General features: G+C 33.5%; 1 protein-coding gene across 1 annotated transcript in view; it reads right to left on the bottom strand.

The window, feature by feature from the left end:
* The window catches only part of LOC118196230 (stomatin-like), a 70596-nt gene that overhangs the window by 20920 nt on the left and 29658 nt on the right, over positions 1-20018 (bottom strand). Inside the window, exon 4 of the mRNA XM_035367661.2 lies at positions 4259-4331. Within this exon, the coding sequence (XP_035223552.1) occupies positions 4259-4331 (73 nt within the window). The remainder of the gene's footprint in view (positions 1-4258; positions 4332-20018) is intronic.

Genomic DNA, 20018 nt, shown 5'->3' on the forward strand with positions numbered 1-20018 from the left:
AATAATTTCACATTTAAAAAAAAAAAATTTTTTTAATTATTTTGGCTTTTTTTCTTTTTTTAGGCTTTAAATTTGTTTTTTTACTTTTATACGTTTGTTAAAAATTGAATTTAAATTTGTTTAAAATTATATACATACTAATATATATATATATATATATACTAATAAAAATGCCATTTTATTAGTTATATATATATATAACTAATAAAAATGGCATTTTATGGAAAGGATGAATACCTACATTGCTTCTTTGTATATTACGAATCAGACGAACTGTGCTTTTTATTATTTAGCAGTGAATTTCCCGATTAGTCCTTTCCCGTTTCATCCCGTATTTAAAATCGTGCTAATTTATCCGTTGCTATCCTTTCATCTCCTTCATCAGTAAGTCTTATTGACGAAATTCCCAATTCATTAACTGCTAGCTCCCATCTCCCCCAATTAATAACGTTTGCTAATGGAATGCTGCATTTTTCTCGATTCATCCATTTTCAAATGTTTAAAGAGAGACATCAGCTGAGGCAGGAAAAAAACGATGGTACAGGCACTAGTACAAAAGGTGGCTACTCGTCCAATATGATTAACATATTTCAAAAGATATGGGCGAAGATCTACCAACAACATTTGAAGTTATTATAAGAGCTGTAATTGTTTTAAAAAAATAGTCTATTAATAGTAATGGGTGCAGAATTTACAGTACTTTTATACTGTTACTTTTTTTTTCTGACGTCAGTTGTTACGTTGTTGTTTTTCTTCTTCCTTGGGTTCCTGCGGATTTCGAGTGAATAACGATGACACTTGATGAAGTATCGAAACACACTTTAATTAGCCAATATTAATCAGGACACCTCCAAAGTCACGTTTTACAGTCGTCGAAGAACTACTATACACTCGCTGGAAAAAATAGCGACACAGCCTTCAGGTTATCAGGTTATAACAGTTGAGACAACTTCGCTGCAAAGCACCAGAGTGCAGCTCCCGACTCTGCTCGGTCGTTCTCGGAACTCCACGTACTCTAGAGACTCTCCACGTTACAACTCGTGATGCACTCGACACTCAGAGCACAGCTCCCTACTCTTCGGTTCAGTCGTTACCGGAGCTCAACATACTCTCTCGACGATGCACTAACCGCGATACACTAGGAGATTCTTGCGATGCACTGGACGACCCACTCGGCATTCGCTGCCCAGCTGTCAACTGGATCGACTCCGCACGGATAACTCGAGACACTATCTCGCACTCGATACTCTCCGCGTACCAGCAGGTTTTATATAGCTTTCGGCTTGTGTTCGAGAATATTCTGGGCTAAACTGGTAAGAATTCATTCCAGAAGGTTCTCCATCCGTCCATGGCATATCGCCAATTTTGTCGCCAAATATCGCCAAATGGGCGATTTCTTGCCAAATATGGCAACTTTGTCTTCCCTTGCCATTTTATGGCAACCCTAACCCTGTTTTGCGGGGAAGCTATCTTACCGCGCCTGGACATTTCGTAACAATATTATTGTTAGGCACGTTGGTTTTCTCATTCCAAAGCATTTTGAAAGGAATTTGAGCTAAAAGAAGAGATCGCCCTATTTCCGACTGATAATAATAAGGAATTAAGTCAACTTGTTTTATGGCTCAAAATTCCTTGCACTTTAAATAAATCAGTATAAGGGCCTCAAATTCTTGCTCTGATGGAGAAAAACAGGATTACTCCATTTAAAAAGAAAGTCGAACTCTGGATAATAAGTTTGGAAAATAACACCTTTGAAAAGTATCCCAATTTCAAAATCACCTGTCTCGCAGATGAAATAGAAGAAACTAAAGTTCTTAATAATACTTACTTGATCAAGCTTTAGAAGGAATTCTCGTTTTACTTTAAAGATCGTATGGCGAAATACGAAGGGATAAAACACCCATTTGTGACTGAACAATTTGATAATTTTGCTCTTTCGACAGCAGGGCAAGAAATGATAATTGACTTACCTTTTGACAGCGCATTAAAGCAGATGTTTTAACAAGAAATTTACATTATTACGTTTTGGCTACAAGTAATGAAAGATTTTCCTACTTTCACAAACAAAGCTTTAGAAATTTTATTGTCATTTATAATACCTTGTTTAAAATTGTTTTATTTATTTATTTACTAGCGGAAGAACTCGATGCCAGTAAAGTTACATTGAGAGTAATACATCTAACAACAGAGAGAACGATACTGCTGTAATCCTTCTCTAATAACGATGCAAAAATTACAATTCATAGTCATATGTTTTTAAGTCTGATGCTTTACGGAACCCACATAAAAAATTTCGATAGAGAAATATGCTAATTCTCTCTCATTACATCAGCAACAATGGCATTCAGTTTTCAAGGATTTTGGTCTTTCTAAACAAATGGTCGTAAAGGCTCAAGTTTCACCCAATATTTCAACTATATTCAATTTTAGTCGATTAAATAGGGCAAAAAATCAGAATTAAATAACGCAAACAAACAAACAAACACGCAAACACACAGTCTTCTTTATATGTATAGATTTTGTAAAATTTACAAATTTTTGATTAACAAACTCTACGATTTGAAAGCGAGCAGTAGCAACACTTTTCGAAATAAAGCATTTTTATCTCCAATGCGTGACACTGTTGCCACTCGGAAAAATTAGTACGAAAATTAGCGCCTTCAGAGATTTTAATTAATATTTCGGCTGATTAAAGTCGTGCGAAGATGGGAATCACTGAAATGGCTTCCCACGAATATTTGGAATCGGGAATAATGTATTTAATGTTTGACAATGCTATTTTTATTTCATCGTAAAACATAGAAATTTTTTATTAACAAACTCTAGGATTTGAAATCGAGCAGTGGCAACAACTTTCGAAATAAAGCAGATTTTCATCTCCAGCTTGCAATACTGTTGCCACTCGGAAAAATGAGGGCGAATATTATCCTTTTTACGAGTTTTTAATTAATATCTATGATTTTAGCTATTCCTTTTTGAAAAAAAGTGGACGTCGACCTTTTCCGCGACCCAGAAAAGAGTTGTAGGAAGTCTGGTGACGATAGCTATAGTAGTGACTGGGTTATTAGAAGACAAACACACAAACTTTGTTCTTTATATGTATATAGATTTTGAGTAGCTGTTTTAAAGATAAAGTGTCTGTCTTCTTTAGTGATTGGAAAGGAGCTTAGAACAGCAATATTTGCAATGATGCCACGGTTTGAGAACATTTTTGCTGAAAAACAAACCCAGCTATCGCATTAAAATATTATGTTGTATTAATTATGTGTAAGACTTGTTTTTATTACATTTAAAATTATTGTTACTTATAATAAATATATATTTTTTACTTATATTTATATATAACATGTTTTATCATTTTGTAGTCTATTAAATAAATTACAATATCGCGTGAGTATTTATGAAATTAGGTTGTTATGAAAATTGAGAGGGGAGTAATAATATTTTTTAAAAAGGGGGCGGAGGTACAGAGAGGTTGAAACAACTCAGTTAAGAAATGATTTCTATTTAGTTATCATTAAATAGCAGTGTTGTTTTCTCATTCTCCCTCAAAAGATTGCGTGATGCCTTAAAATTATTTTTTATCCTAAAAGACATGATATTACTGTACTGAATAAAACAAGGAGATATGAAATTAGATAATTTTGCGTTTCTAATGAACCTCATTATAAAATTAGCTGTTTTATACCACACGGAGTTCAAAATGAGGAATATTGCCACTAATTAAAATGACTATGCACCAAAAATATCTGCTTATTAAACTAGGTATGGCATTGTATGCGAGAATTATCTGCTTAAGGAGAGGCATGCCTTCATGATGGATTTCCTATGGTATATACAGATAAGACATCAAAAATCTAATAGGTAATTATACGTTATTTTAATATTTAAAAGGAGATAATCTCTACGATAAGATACGGATGTTAAAAGAAATTAACATTAACAATTAAATTACACAAATTGATCTTTTTAACTACAAACGAATACTTTTCCGAACTTAAATTTTCACAATCAACATCAGCATTAAATTGCTTTGTTTCATTTACAAAGTAGTAAACTAGTAAAGCTTGTGCAATATATAAATACACAAATACACAGAACAAATAGCTGTTTGCATTTAACATTTTTCAGGTCATAAAAAGATAGACTTTTCTCATTTGGTTAATCGGAAACTATATCACAAACATTCTACCACCAAATGAATGTTAGTGGGATGACGTTAATAATCAAACTAACATTAAATATGCTATATATTTACCTGGACCTCTTGCTCCACCTTTAGTAATACGTCCTAAACGGAAGATTATGGCACGCTCGTATTCTGAAATAACCTAAAAATAAAAACAAAACAATCATTCACAGAAGGAAATTGGATAAAATTTGGAATTTTAGCACACTGAAATTTGATCAGTTAGAATAGATGCGACACATATTGTACAGAGAAATATAGACCTCCAGATTCGGTTGTTGAGAACTATTCTTATAGCTAGATCTCTGCAATCTTTTTAGATGTGCTTCAAAATCCTATGCCGCTATTATAATGCGTAGATGATATTTTATTAAAAAAATGTATTTTAGAGAAACATCGGGAAAATGGTGCGAGAACCCAGAAATGTTAATGTAATGCTGATTCCTTTGATGTATTGATTATTTAGAGAGACATATCGTTTGCCTAAAAGATATGTGTATAGTAGTAGATATCTAGAAAATCAAGGCTGTACCTGACTATTGTCATTTTCATAATGTTCATTAAAGGAAAAAAGAACTACGAGTCTAAATACTAATTATTGTCGGTTTCTATAAAAGATTTCCTAAGATTTGAAAGCTTCTACATAAAGAAGGCAAGATTTAAGAACTCAAAATTATGAGGAAACATTTAAAGTACTTCATAATACCTTCTTGCAATTTGCTTACGTACAAATTCGTTTCAAACAAATTTCAAACAAATTCGTTTTCGAATACAGCAGACATGAATTGGATTATTTATTTATTTTACAAATGCTAAACATTAGTGCTTAAGCTATTGGTTCACGGGCTCTCCAGTAGCTTTTAACAATGTCCTCATGCCGAGAAAGTGTAATACAATTATTTAAATGTCAAAAAAGCATATACTGATTGGAGCCACACAGCCGCTGTCTTTCTTCAGAAACTTAGAATGAAAGTTGTGTCTATCCCAAAATCCTCCATCTCTTATCCATAGCACGTTGAATCATATTCTGTTTAAGAATTTTCTTAAGTCCAAGTTAAAAACAATTTAGTCATACGAAAAGACAGCGGTCGATTAATGCGTTGCATTATCAAAGTTCCTTTCTCAACCAACGTATCAGCTTTTTCGTTGTTCATAATTCCACAGTAGGATGAAAAACCATTGGAAAGAAAATCTGTGTGCTTTTGACTTAAGCAAAAGGCCTACAGTCTAAGATACTTTGGCAGCTATTTTGATTATTCAAAAGGGCTTTATTTGGGTTATAGAAAAACATCTTATGGCTATCTGCTTAAGGAATGCCTCTGTAGAATACACTTTAATAGAAACCAATTCATATTCATGTTTTACATGGAGAAAACCAGTCGCAGTAATGAAATATGAGAAGTTCCGTTCATGAGAAACAAATGGCTAGAGACGTATCAGATTTAACTTGTCAAAATCTAAACGTAATAACAAAAGCGAATGGAAAGAAACTTCTGGACATTGCCAGAAGTGTAGAATATTTTCAGTCACTATATATAAGGCTAAAAATTCTTGCTTACTAACGATATTCTACAGAATTAGTAGCTTGATCGTAAAATTTATGACTGTTGGTAGGGTGTGGACTTAACTAGATGGAATAGCAACTACGCATTTTATTACACACTTCTGAATTGGATTATTCGATTTAATTGGTGTTCACCGAAAACGTAGCCGCGAAAACATCGTGGTAGAAAAGAAAACAAGTAATTGAGCAAAAAAGAGGTTCAAAAAATAGCAAATTTAAAACATCCTGGTAAAAAAATAAAATACCTATTATTCATCGCATGACGATAACATCGCAAGCATGTGTTTTTCAGGTTTTAAGAGCGATCAGTGAATATTCGCATGATGATTTGCGTGCGCTAGTAAGAATAAAGAATACTTTAACCTCTACATTTCACATTTTATAGTTAAGAGGATTTTAATAGTTAAGAGAATAGCAGTTAATAGAATTTTAATAGTTAAAAGAATATCACTTACTAGAATTTTTAATTTATGTACTTAACAATTTAAAATCATTCTTTAATTCGTCTCTTTTATAAAGTTGTATTGACAAACTTTCATGAAAAATATCGTGTAAAAAAGATGGTAAAAAAAATGGAAGATTACAAACTGTATTCATAAATAATATTTTGCTGAAAAAGCAAGAAAGAAACTTGAGCATTCAAAAACTGAAAATGGGTGGAAAATTAATGCTACATATAGCAGTTAAAAGAATTTTAAATTTATGTCTACTTAATTATTAAAATTTATCATTTAATTAATCTCTTTTATAAAGGTGAAATATTTTCATGAAAAATATAGTCTAAAAAACTAGAAAAGGAAAGACGAGTATCTGCATGAGGTTATTTATCAAATTGTAGAATTATTTTCTTTCACTTTTGCTAATCTGATAATCTTTTAGTAAGAATTAAGTAATTTTTTTAGTCTGTTCGTCTTCACAACGTCCCATCAAAATTTTATATACATTGCCATCAGTAAATCGTAGTGTTTTGCATATTGATTCGTCAGTCTATCAGGTTCAATGTTCCGTCTTACTTTCTTCGGGAACATGCAAGGACCTGACTCGGAACAGAGAGCTTACTAAAGCTATGTTCAATAACTGTGGTAAGTAGACAGGATACACAAGAAGGGTATACAAAACCCTTTATTTTTCTCTATTTACAATAACTTCCGTACTTCGGAATACAAAGACCCACTACTTGTGGTCTAAACGTAAAAAATATAAAAATAAAACTAAACTCTTAACTTTGAAATAATAAACGTGGAAGATTGGCCTTATATTAACAGGAAGCCGTATGTAGTACAGAGAACTATGAACACTACAATACGTTTAAAGTTATCAAGAGGATTAAACCTCTGGCCTGGAAGGCAACCAGCAACTGAGTAAAACTTCTAAGGTAAGAGGCCTGCTTGCTTCGACTAACTGCTTCCTCTCTTTCGCTTGGCAAAAAGCCACAACTTAAATACTTGGCGCTCGCCAGACAAACTTTGCATAAATACGTTAACGCTTATAATTCTGGCCGGAAGTAGAAAATAAGAAGTGATAGTAAAGATTTAAAATAAAATAAACGTTAGTAAAACTTAAGATCCTTACATACTTCCCGCCAGAGTTAATTAGTTTGAAACTGAGGTCTAAAACGACCTTGTTGAAAACTTTTAGCTCTAGAATCTAACGCGAGGCCAATCTTTTACAAACATTTTTCGCTAGAAACTAGAAATTTAAAAGAAAGAAATTTGTTTTTACAATAGCAGCTCCCAGGATACGCAATTTTTTCATCTGTACTGCATCTAAACAGGAGCTTTTATTCAAATCTGGTTCCTTCCAGAGATCTGGAAGGAAAACTAGTTTAATGAAATGTTACACAATGAAATGGCAAGTAACATGTATAATTATATTTCTCTTAACATTCTTATTTCATTCATGACTATTTTAATTATCTCTCCCCGTGCTCTCTGACATGTGTTTGTAAAAGAACACCAAACACGAATGTGTTTCTGTCTACGTGTTCAACACTTCCTCCTACAATCAAAACACTAACGTGTTAAAATTCAACATACCAAGACCTTGTAACACACCCTAATTTCAACTCTAAACCCTGAGGTACTATTCTGAAAGTGGCTAACTCTGAAGTGTAGCGTCAGAGAGCCTAACTACATCATTCAACCTTTAACACATATTCACCATGATTTAGTCTTTTTACAGTCACACGAATAAAAAAAAAATTTTAACATTACTTTCACTTTTACCATATCACGGTATTTCTTAACATTTTAAATAACAGTTCACATTGTATATAAGAACATATTAACATGCCGTTAATTTTACGCATTTGACAACATACATTAGTAGTACATTGTTAACTTCTATTCTTTTCAAAGCAAGTGCCAATTTTTCTACATTGAAATACTACATTTCAAAAAGTCTTTCAGACTAAAACTTCTTTCTTGCCAGAAAGTTTTAAATAAAATTTATACAATAACTTTTACAATCCTTAAGTCTTTACACATCGCTATTATACATCAACTTTAGTTTTAATTGTAAATTAATTGAAAAACATTATACCAAAATAACGCGAGTAATTGAAAAACATAATACCAAAATCGGTAACAACTCATTTCTCGCCCTTTTGGCGATAAAGGTAGACCTCGCATGAGGTAAAACTTCTTGAAATCTGCCACTTGCAGTAAGAATGAAAGATTAACTTAAGTTTGCAAAGTAACATAAAATTTTACTTATCTTTGTGATATTCGGACATTCTTTTCTGAGCCCAGTCCTGGAAAGAAGCATAGATTGTTGTTTGATTTATCCTCCTTCGTGTGCGGGCTCGCCCTTCAGTGCCTTCCTCTAGAAGCTTTCTTTTTTTTTTTCCAGTTCGGTCACCCTTGAATACCTTCTTTTTCGCCTCTGCCTGTGGTCTTGGCCGTTTGATGGCAGCTGGTCTTGGCGGAACCGGGAAACTTCTTTCGTGTTCCTGCTTGGACCTCGTTGCTGGCCGTTCAAATTTTCCTTGTAACTTTTCCTCCGCCGCTGGTGGCCCTTCCGCAGTTCGGCGACATTTGCTGCGGAGAGTCCTGTCGGATGAGTAGATCTTCCGTTTTAGAGCCGGGTTATAGTTGCCGTCATTTCTCCTGGCTCTCTTTGCATTCGTCGTCCTTCTTCCTTCTTCATTCTGGGGGTGTTCGTGAGCTCTCTTTTCTGGACGGTGGAACGGCTTCTTTTTCTTGTTACCTTCAATTTTCCCGCGGGGAAACTTTCTTTTCACTTGCTCCTGCCTCTTAATGGCTTGCCCTTGTACTTGTCGTTGTTTCACTTCTGGAGCTTGTGCCTGCGGTGTCTGCCGTGCCGGATCCTGCAAAAGATCTGAAAATATTTGCATTTTATTAAGATCATAGTAGGGTTTGATTTGATCAATGTTTGCGGAGCAGGTTTCACCATTTCTGGCTTTTAACACTACTACAGCGTGAGTTATTTTTTATATGACATATGGTCCTTCAAATCGTGGAAAAAATTTGGCAGTTTTATCTTCTGGTGCTGAAGAAAGTGAATGCTTAATTTTTAATACTTCATCCCCTACTTTATAAGTTACTCCCCGTCGTTTCAAGTCATAATATAGCTTTTGTTTTCTCTGTGCTACTTCAGTATTCTTTTTTGCTTCTTTAATTAGTTTTTCTATATCACTCATTTTAAATTCTGGGGCTCTTTGTTGCACATAAAATAATTTATCTAACGGCGTTATAATCTTTCTGCCTAAAAATAACTCAGCAGGAGTTTCGCCCGTTGTATCATGTTTTGCGGTCCTAAGGGCGAAAGCAAATTCATTGACATAGTTATCCCAGCTTTTATGAAAATTTTTAACATAACTACGGATAATTTTCACTATATTTCTATTGACCCGTTCCGCTATATTTGATTGCGGCCGATACGGAACCATTTTTAAATGACGTATGCCCAGTTTTTGGCACATGTCTTCAAATACATTACTTACAAATTGAGGACCATTATCCGATATAACTTTTAGGGGCGCCCCGTAATTTAAAATATATTTATTTAAAATAGAATCAGTAACTAATTTCGCGGAGGCTCGTTTTAAGGGAACAATTTCGGTCCACTTACTAAAATGATCAACCATAACAAGGAGATAGCGACTTTTATTTAACTGACTTTTTGGGAAAGGGCCCAATAAATCGATGCCAATTATTTCATTTGGAAATTCGGATTTAATACTATTTAGAAACCCGGCCGGGCGGAAATTAATATAATTAACTGCTTGACATGTTGGGCGGGACTGGACATACGCCCTTGTTAACTTTTGCAGTTCAGGAAAATAGACTGCCTCGCATACGCGTTGGATAGTTTTTCGAATACCAGCATGAGAAGCTAAAGGGCTGTCATGGAGCTCCTGCAGAATATTTAATCTAAGACTAGCTGGGATAACAGGTCGAAATTCGTTGTTGGAATTCGTAGTTTTTGTATAGAATAATAGACCATCTATTAGTTCGTAATGGGCCGCCCTATTTCTTATCGCCACAATATCTTGGTGGCTAAAATTTTCAGGATCCTTTAAATACTCATAAATGCTTCCAAACTCAGGATCCTTACCCAGTTCGGTTATTACAGTTTCTCGGGAATTTATTGTACATGCTGTGAGCATTGCCACCTTTACGGTATTACCTTCTTCATCTATTTTAATTCTGGATAGGGCATCTGCTACGATATTTTCCTTTCCGGGGGTATGCTTGATTACCAGATTATATTCTTGTAGCTTGAGTGCCCATCTTATTAACCTTGGGGATAAGTTTTTCCCTGAGTACAATCTAGTTACCGCCGCATGATCAGAGTACACTGTTATTGGCGCCCTTCCAAAATAGACTCGGAACTTTTGCACTGCTAACAGAACTGCAAGTGCCTCTCTCTCGGTCGCGGAATAGTTTCTTTGTGTTTGATTTAAAGTTCGGCTAAGAAATGCCACGGGCTGCTGATTTTGCGAAAGTACCGCTCCTACCGCATAATCCGAAGCATCCCCTGAAATTTCTAAATTCTCATCCTTTTCAGGAAATTTCAAAACAGGAGCTTGCGTTAATGCTTGTTTTAATTTTTCGAAAGCACTATTGGCTTCGGCCGTCCACGAGAATCTTGCCTTTTTCCTTTTTAATTTTAACAATGGTTCAGCGATAGCTGCAAAATCTTTTATAAAGGACCTATAATATGAACAAAGTCCTAGAAAAGAAGAGAGCTTCTTTGCCGTGTTTGGAGTCGGATACTTTTGTACAGCGATTATTTTTGATTCGTCTGTCTCGATTCCTTTCTGAGATATTTTGTAACCTAAATATTTTAATTCAGGGACTGCAAATTTGCACTTTTCGACATTAACTTTTAGACCGGCCTCATTTAATAAAGAAAACACCTGTCTTAAATCCTGTACATGTTGGTCGAGATTATCACTAGTAATAATGATATAGTCTAAATAGATAAATGTGGACTTTCCAAGAACAGGCCTTTACACAATGTCCATACATCGCTGAAATGTTGCCGGTGCCCTTGAAAGGCCCAACGGCATACGCAAAAATGCATAAGTGCCAGACTTGGTTATAAAAGCAGTCTTAGGCACGTCCTCAGGCCTAATCCCTATTTGAAAATAACCAGTCGTTAAGTCTAAAGTCGTCATATATTTGGTGGATGTTATGTTCCTTAGAATTTCTTCAATAATAGGTAACGGGTATACCGGATATTTAGTTATGGAGTTTAATTTACGGTAGTCAATTGCGAATCTCCACCTTTTTGGATGTGTCAAAGGATTTTTCTTACATAAAACCACCGGGCTAGCATAACTACTTGAGATGGGCGTTATGATCTTTTTACGTAGCATATCGGTGATATACCATTCTATAATTTTTTCCTTATTCTTAACATACCGGTATGCTTTGCGGCGAACTGGCATTGCATCTCCGGTGTCAATACTATGGTTAGTAACCTGAGTAAATCCTGGAATATCACTAAATAACGAAGCAAATTCACTTACCACTTGTCGGATTCTTCGCTGTTCTTCATTAGGCAGGTGGTCAAGATTTAACATCGGCGGTTCAGCCTTTTCTCCACGAACTGGTTTCATTGTCAGCTTAAGGGACGCTTCATTAAAATCCAGCGTTGCTTGTGCCTCTGAAAGAAAATCTATTCCTAAAATAATATGTGCTTGCAGATTCTTTACTATGCAAAACATCACCTTTACTTGTTCGTCCTTGATACGGACATACAGCGGTAATTTACCTATACACTTACATTTTTCTCCTTGCGCCGCTAACACTGTCGTATTATCCGAATTATATATGCGGTATTTCCGAAAATACTTCCTAAAAAATATTCTGCCACACAGGAACACTGCGCGCCTGTATCCAGGAGTGCGGTGGCTGGGATATTATTCACCAACACTTCAATCTTCGGAAGAGTCAAATTTTTCACCATTACTGTATTTAACTTGAAGGAAGAAGGGTTTTCGTGGCCTTCGGATTTCCGCACCCTCCCGTCAGCAGAAATCCGTTTTAGTTTAAATTATTTTTCATTTCCGTGCTTTCCTTCTTTTTCCACTGGCCTTGAGACTGGATTTTCCTGGATTGCTATTGAACTGTCGACGTTCGCCGGCTGTTTTTGGACGCTCGGGTTTCCTTGCCCACTGATTCGCTTTTTCTCCGTGGCCATGTGCTTGAGTTTGCTGTAGTCTTGGCGCACCAAATTGGTTTCGCTGTTGATATTGGCGTCTTCTTTCAATGTCCGCCGTTATTCTACTTTCAAACTGGATTGCTAGCTCAAATAACTTTTCCAGTGTAGCCGGATTTCTTAATTCAATAAAGTCTTGCACTTGGGGCAGTAACCTCGGCAAAATCACTTGAATTATCTCAGGATCCGAACGGTTTCCATACAAGAGTTTGAAGACGTGAATTTTTCTTAAAATAAAGCTTGAGAGATTTTCGATTCTTTGCTGATATATACTAAAAAGTTCCGTTTCTAATTTCGCACGATCCCTTACAACAGGGAAGGCTTTTACTAGGGCAGTCTTGAAATTCTCGTAAGTATAGGTGGGACTTCCTGCTTGACCCAAGAGACTTCTGCCTATACATTTGAACCAATTAAGCGCTTGGCCCCTCAAAGCGCTGGTAGCTAAGGTAACTTTTTGAAATTCGTGCACGGGGTAGAGCATGAAGTGGTCATCCAATTTTTCCAAAAAACTGGTTACCGGTGAGTTTCCATTAAATGTTGCTTCTGGTTTCATCGAAGCGCGCATGGTCTGGACGATGTAACCAAATCCTTCCAGGGCGGCAGCTGGCATTTCTGGATTCTGAGCCGCTTCTGCAGGCAGCACAGGTTCTTCTTGAAACTCAGCCATGGTTATTCTTCTTCGTTGGGCGCCACTATCAGGTTCAATGTTCCGTCTTACTTTCTTCGGGAACATGCAAGGACCTGACTCGGAACAGAGAGCTTACTAAAGCTATGTTCAATAACTGTGGGAAGTAGACAGGATACACAAGAAGGGTATACAAAACCCTTTATTTTTCTCTATTTACAATAACTTCCGTACTTCGGAATACAAAGACCCACTACTTGTGGTCTTAACGTAAAAAATATAAAAATAAAACTAAACTCTTAACTTTGAAATAATAAACGTGGAAGATTGGCCTTATATTAACAGGAAGCCGTATGTAGTACAGAGAACTATGAACACTACAATACGTTTAAAGTTATCAAGAGGATTAAACCTCTGGCCTGGAAGGCAACCAGCAACTGAGTAAAACTTCTAAGGTAAGAGGCCTGCTTGCTTCGACTAACTGCTTCCTCTCTTTCGCTTGGCAAAAAGCCACAACTTAAATACTTGGCGCTCGCCAGACAAACTTTGCATAAATACGTTAACGCTTATAATTCTGGCCGGAAGTAGAAAATAAGAAGTGATAGTAAAGATTTAAAATAAAATAAACGTTAGTAAAACTTAAGATCCTTACAAGTCATGACGAAACATGTCAGGGGATTAACATAACATTTCAGTAAGGGATTTGTATTTATTGAATTACGCCAAAGCGCATTAGGGCTTTGTGCCTAATTAACGAGACCACAAAAATCTCAAGCAGCCAGTTGTTCGGTGTGTCGAAGTACCCGTATTCAGGAACATTTACCCCTGGGCCATTGGTGTCCATTTCTGCAAGAGAATATTAACGGAAACTGATTCATTATACAATCATTGAAAAAACTCAAATTTAAAATTATACTTAGAAAATATAAACGTAGATTTTTTTTCAGAAATAATATATAATTGCAGTGAGCCCTCTTGGTAACTATCTAAGACAACCACAGAACATAAATAAACGTAGGTCTTAAGCATTATCTTTCTAAGATGACCACATCCACAGAAATCAATCAAAACAGATATAGAATCGTGAATGTTGGCGTTAAAGAGGATTCTTTATAATTTAACTTGAATCTTCGACATGTTCATGAATAGCAAGAAATGTTCATGAACATAGCTGAAACTTAGTTACCTAGATACCAATTACACTTTCATTTTCTGTAAACAATCAAACTTTGAGTGGAACAAATTAAGATATTCTTTCTGTGTATTTTTATGGCGCAATGATCGAAATGATTTATTCGATAAGTGTCAAGGAGAAAGATTTCCCTTTCCCATAATTCCTAACTTCTTTTAAATTGTAAACATAAAGTAAAAAAGTGTTTTCGTGCTTCGTCGTTTAACCAAAATTCGTACCAATCCAAGGCGAGATGGTAAAAATGTGGTTGACTCAACGAGATATATACTGGTAGAGAGCTTATAGCAACCTCCGACTGGTTCCAACATTAGTGTCACGTGACTGCTGGTCGAATTCCGAAAGTCCGGAAATACTTTACATTCATTTCTATGGGACGAAAGACGCCTGCTCTGCTTGGTCACATAAAATTTAATAAAAAATGGTTATCCGCTGCAGCGCCTATGTATGTAAAGAAAGTTTTGTAAAAGGGGGACCTGTAACCTTTCATAGCTAAGTTAAAACTGCATGATTTATTATTTTATTTCCAGTATTTTTGTTATTTTACTATCTCTGTTGAATTGGTTGGAAAGTTTCAGCCATATTGTATAAGAAAATTGCCGCTGTATATGACATTTTCAGCATGTATTAATAGCATCAAAATGTAATAAATACTGTGACATTATTTACTGGAATCACCTTTTACAAATAATTGCATTTTATGTTCTTTTTCCGTGTACTCCGTTGAAATAAAAGCTGCGCCAATTGGCGCTAACCTTTTTTCGCCAAATCGTACGCGTTTTGGTTTCATAAACAAGTACTGCCTGCAATTAAAAAAAAAAAAAAGAAAGAAAGAAAGAAAGAAAGAAAAATGCTATTATTATTAAATTATTGAGATAAGATTGTGCGATATGTTTACTTTGTTAAAAAAAAGAAAAGCTAATTCAAAGTCTATAAATGAGCTGAAAATTTGTATACTAGTATATCTTAGTTAATAATGCATGAATAAATCCTAAATTTTTTTAATTTAGCTAATGCATAAGAATGATCTGGTAAAGCAGGAATAAAGTGGCAGTGAATTCGAACTTACCAAACATTATAAGGAATAAAATGGTATTAACTCGTTAATGTCAACAGATTGCGTATACTTAAAAGTGCCACCTATTTATAAATTAATCACTTCAATATTTGATTGCAGAGTTTTTGCTTTCATAGTAATATTTGTTTAATTTAAGATTTTTTAAAAACCTTTTCCTTTAAAACTATTTTTTAGCAACATAAATATATCATAACTATAGAATTTTCTTTAATTTAAAATGAGGATTACGTGTGTATTAAGATATTTAGTAGGAGTTAAATTAAAAAAAAAAATTCTTGAAAACAGGCCTTAACTTTTTGTTGCATACAAACAGTATATATATATATAGTTTGTCAAAAAAAAAAAAACCCATCAAAACTATATCTGAGTGAACTTTTGCAGGTTTGAATGAGGCTTTCATCATTATATCTTTACTAGTTTTTACTTTCTATTCATAAAAGCTTTTTTTTTTTTTTTTTTTTTTTTTCTTTTCTGTGAAACAGTCAGTTTTATTAAAGCCCTGTATTTGTTAAAATAAAAGCATGTATTTTTAATTTGTAGTTTGTATTTTATTTACACTGTTTTATGTATTGATTTTTTAAAAGTAAATATCACATTCTTTATATATCTATAAAGATTTCCATGGTTTTACAAGCTAACTTTTTTTTTTAAAAATTTATATTATCTCAGAAAAAAAAAAAAAAAAAAAAGTCAAATTTCTCATATTAGAGCCTTATATAGGGTATTGTATTTGATAAAGTTCTTCATGTAGTATATAATAATGTGTAGTTTCTATATTTCAGCCAAATTGTGTGTGTTTTTTTTTTTTTTTTTAAAAAAAAGCTCATTACTTATTCACATATCAAAAATAGGAAATTTGGAATATACTTGACTACCAGTTTGAGTAGGTGATTTTTGGTATTTGTTCCCGATATATTTATAGTAAATTACTATATTTAAATGCACATTTTCGTAATCTGTTTATTTAATTGGGATAGAGGAATAAAATATAATATGTATTGTCATGTTTGAATTTATAATTCTGTAATAAAATTTTATTTTGGAAATGTACATTTTACAGCTGATGTACAAAATATGAAATCTTACTAAATTTAATGTATAGCAGCATACAGTTAAGGTAGTAGCTTCCAAGTTTGCATGAAATTATTTTCTAGACATTGCTAAGTTTATAAGCACTTCAATATGCAAGTAACTGAAAAAAAAGGAAAAAAAAAAAAAAAATCTGAAATGTTTCAGATTTTAAATTACGTCCAAAGGGGCGTTTTTTAACATTTTGTGTGTTACCTTTCTTTATTAAATATCATGTTCTTCGCACTTAAACCATAAGATCCAGTGCAACAGCAATATCGCAAAATAGTTTTAAAACGAGCATATCTTTAGAATTTCCGATACAGAGACTCACGCGCTGGAGATAAAAATGTTTTTTCTGCACAACGTTGCCATTGCTCGCTTTGAAATCCTTGAGTTTGTTAATCAAAAATTCGTCAAAGTTTTAAAAAATAGGAAATCGATCATAAAACAAATTTCAAATTTGGTCTTCCACATGCTCATATTCGTTGGAGGATTACGTTATTCAAAATTCGATGACTCTATGTACCGTTATTTTATGACAATGTGAGAAATATACATACATTTACGCAGATTTTCATTATTTAATTTCTTCAAATATAATGCAGTACTCTAACATTTGGTGGCAACAGTTTGAAAAGTGAACCGACATTTATCCGTCCGACGCAAAATGCCAAAACGAAAGCAATAGTCCTTCGGGACTCAAGTCCCTTTGGACTAAAAAAAAATGGGCATTTACAATCAGTGAAAGATTTTTTTTAAACTAAACATTTTATTTATTATCGTAACTTTCCAAAATGCAAGTACTATTGGTAACACTGAAAGGTCAAAGTTAAATGAAATTGTTCCGAAAACTATTTCTGACTTTAAATTAAGTAAAATTATGTTTACTTAAATATAAGAAAGTAAAATATTTTTCTGTAATAAGATTTCAGTATAATTTATCTTTTTGTGTCATAAACTATATTATAACTTTGGATAGTAATAGTTTATAGTTCCAGCTGAAAGTTAATAGTCTGTAAGTATATATTTCATGAATAGCATAAATACATACAATGTGATTTTTCTCTTTAGGATGCAATGCATTAAAAATAAACGAGATTTTTTTTTTACCTTCTCAAATATTATAACAGTAGTGCAATTTATTTTTTTAAACATTATTCAAAATTAAAGTTTCCTCTCAATTTTTTATTATTTATTTTAGATTTTCTTCCTAAAATTATTAGGCCCACCAGCGGCCGAGCGGTAAAGTCGCTGAACACTGGTAGTTCGGTCCGAGGTTCGAATCCCACGAACGGGCTGGCTGCATGGGTGTTTTCGTGGTTATCCCCATGTGTAACGTGTATACGAGCCAGTTTCCCTTAGAAAGTCCTCCACGAAGGCATCCCTCCCCTTAGGCAGATAGCCCTAGTGTGCTTTGCATAATTAAATACACCACACCATCCTAAAATTATTTAACCTAAACATCTTAAATAATGGCGCAAATAATTTAAAGCGATTATTAAAAATATAGGTAAAATATTCAGGAAAAAAGGGGTTAAGTTATATCTAAAAATAATTGTAAAAAATCGAATAACCTAATTCGAGGCCATTGTCTGCCGACTGCCAGCAAACGGAAATAAAAAGCACTACTAGCCATATCAGAAGCGCGCCAAACTGGCGATAAACAGCCTAAGCTATCACTCCCCAAGAGCGCCAAGAGCTTAAGTCACGTGGTATATGTTGGAGACATCCTAGCAGACGAATTCTCTGTGGGTGAGCCGTCTACCTGTTATATGAAGTCGTTGGGTTGACTCGGCTAACAAAAATTTCCCGACTGAGGATAACTGAGGCTGCGGAACATTATTTCGTCCCCTTTATATTATACATTATTAGTAGTTGAATAGGATGGATATACGAGAATTCTGTGGTTTTCCCTGAAGCACTATGGAATAGTTTTCCTTTGAAAATTCTTCTTGAAGATATTGCTCACTTCCTTTACACTCTAGTATCCTTTGCCATGATGAAATAATGCAATCCAATGCTGTTTGAATAGGAGGCTAAGGATGAATTCAGTAAATATTGTTAAGTTTACGTTTAAAAATATTTTGAGCATGGAATTTAGTTTAAATTACTTTAAAATTAGAAATTCTAAGGAAGACGTACTTTATGCATTCCACTGTAGTTACACGTGCAGAAAAATATCATTGCACATGCCAAGAAGTCTCTCTCAATAGTGTAAGATATTGTATTACAAAAGTTGCAAAACAAAGAAAATCTAAAAAGTTTTATCTTAAATTTGCCTTCATTGTCTAAATATCATACAAGAAAATGTTTTCAAAGGTGCAACATTATTTTTTTAATGTGTAATCTACTTATTTCCACAACTATATCAATATATTATATGAATATTTATTTAGTATGCTTTGTACAGATTTATTATTATTAATACATGTATACAAACTTGTTTTTCATGTAACGTGATGGCAGTTTTTCTTTTCTTTACTTTCCCTTCATAAGGAGGAAGTACTAATTTAAGTTTATACTTGCTATTTTAAAAATTTTGCTTTTATATATTTTTAACTTCATCAGTTATAACGTTTAGCATGACTTTAGCGGTTGTAACTAACAGTTAACACACTTTTTTTGTTTTTAATAATTATTTATATATTTATACATATATTAATATTTATATACGTTAATAATACAAATTTAAGGAGCTAAGACATTATGTCGTTTTTAATACTTTTTTTTTTCAATTAGGATATCAATTTTTATCTAGCCAAAAAAATTTAATTTAGCAAATACTTTTTCTTAAAAATAATTTATTAATTAATCGCTGATTTCAAAGATGTTTGCATGGAACACTAAATGTGTGATAAAATCGAAGAAATACTGCATTGGTTAAAAAAAATACTTTTTCTAGCTTTATGTATGAAATAAAAGAAATATTTATACTTTTTAAATGCCTAATTTGATTTACCATCTGTACTAGGGATTTACTTCCTTTTTATTATGGCGAAGCGCTCATGAGCTATCTGCCTAAGGACAGGAATACCTTTGTGGAAGACTTTCTAAGGGACCTGGTTCGTATCTGTGTTACGCATGGGAAAAGCCTCGAGTAACAAAGAATAACATCCTTTCCATTGAAAGGATAAATAAATATATCTTACTAAAAGGATACTTACTTAAGGATAAATAAATATATCTTACTTTTGATAAAATTAATATCTTTTGATTTTTATTTAAAAGCTTTACTCTTTAAATATATATGTTATTTAAAATGTTTATTTTATTTTTATTTAAAGAGTAGAAAATGTATTTTATTTTTAATATACAATATTTCTTTTTGTTATTAATAAATGTATTTTACTAATAACAAGGTAATAATTAAGACACAATAACACGCCGAATAAATACTAATTCAGAAGTCAAGCAACAAAAATCAGCGTTATAGCTACAAAATTTTCACAGGACTAGTTTCGATGGTTTTACCGAACCATCATCTTCAGCTGCAAAACCGCAAATGAACAAGATAGGAATTTTGTAGCTATAACGCTGATTTTTGTTGTTTGACTTCTGAACAAGGTAATAATTCAATTAATTTATTAAAAAGGTAATTAAGATTGTTATTAA

Source organism: Stegodyphus dumicola, chromosome 8, assembly GCF_044657685.1.
Source record: "Stegodyphus dumicola isolate Sdum_Otavi_A_Nest chromosome 8, ASM4465768v1".
Taxonomy (NCBI): domain Eukaryota; kingdom Metazoa; phylum Arthropoda; class Arachnida; order Araneae; family Eresidae; genus Stegodyphus; species Stegodyphus dumicola.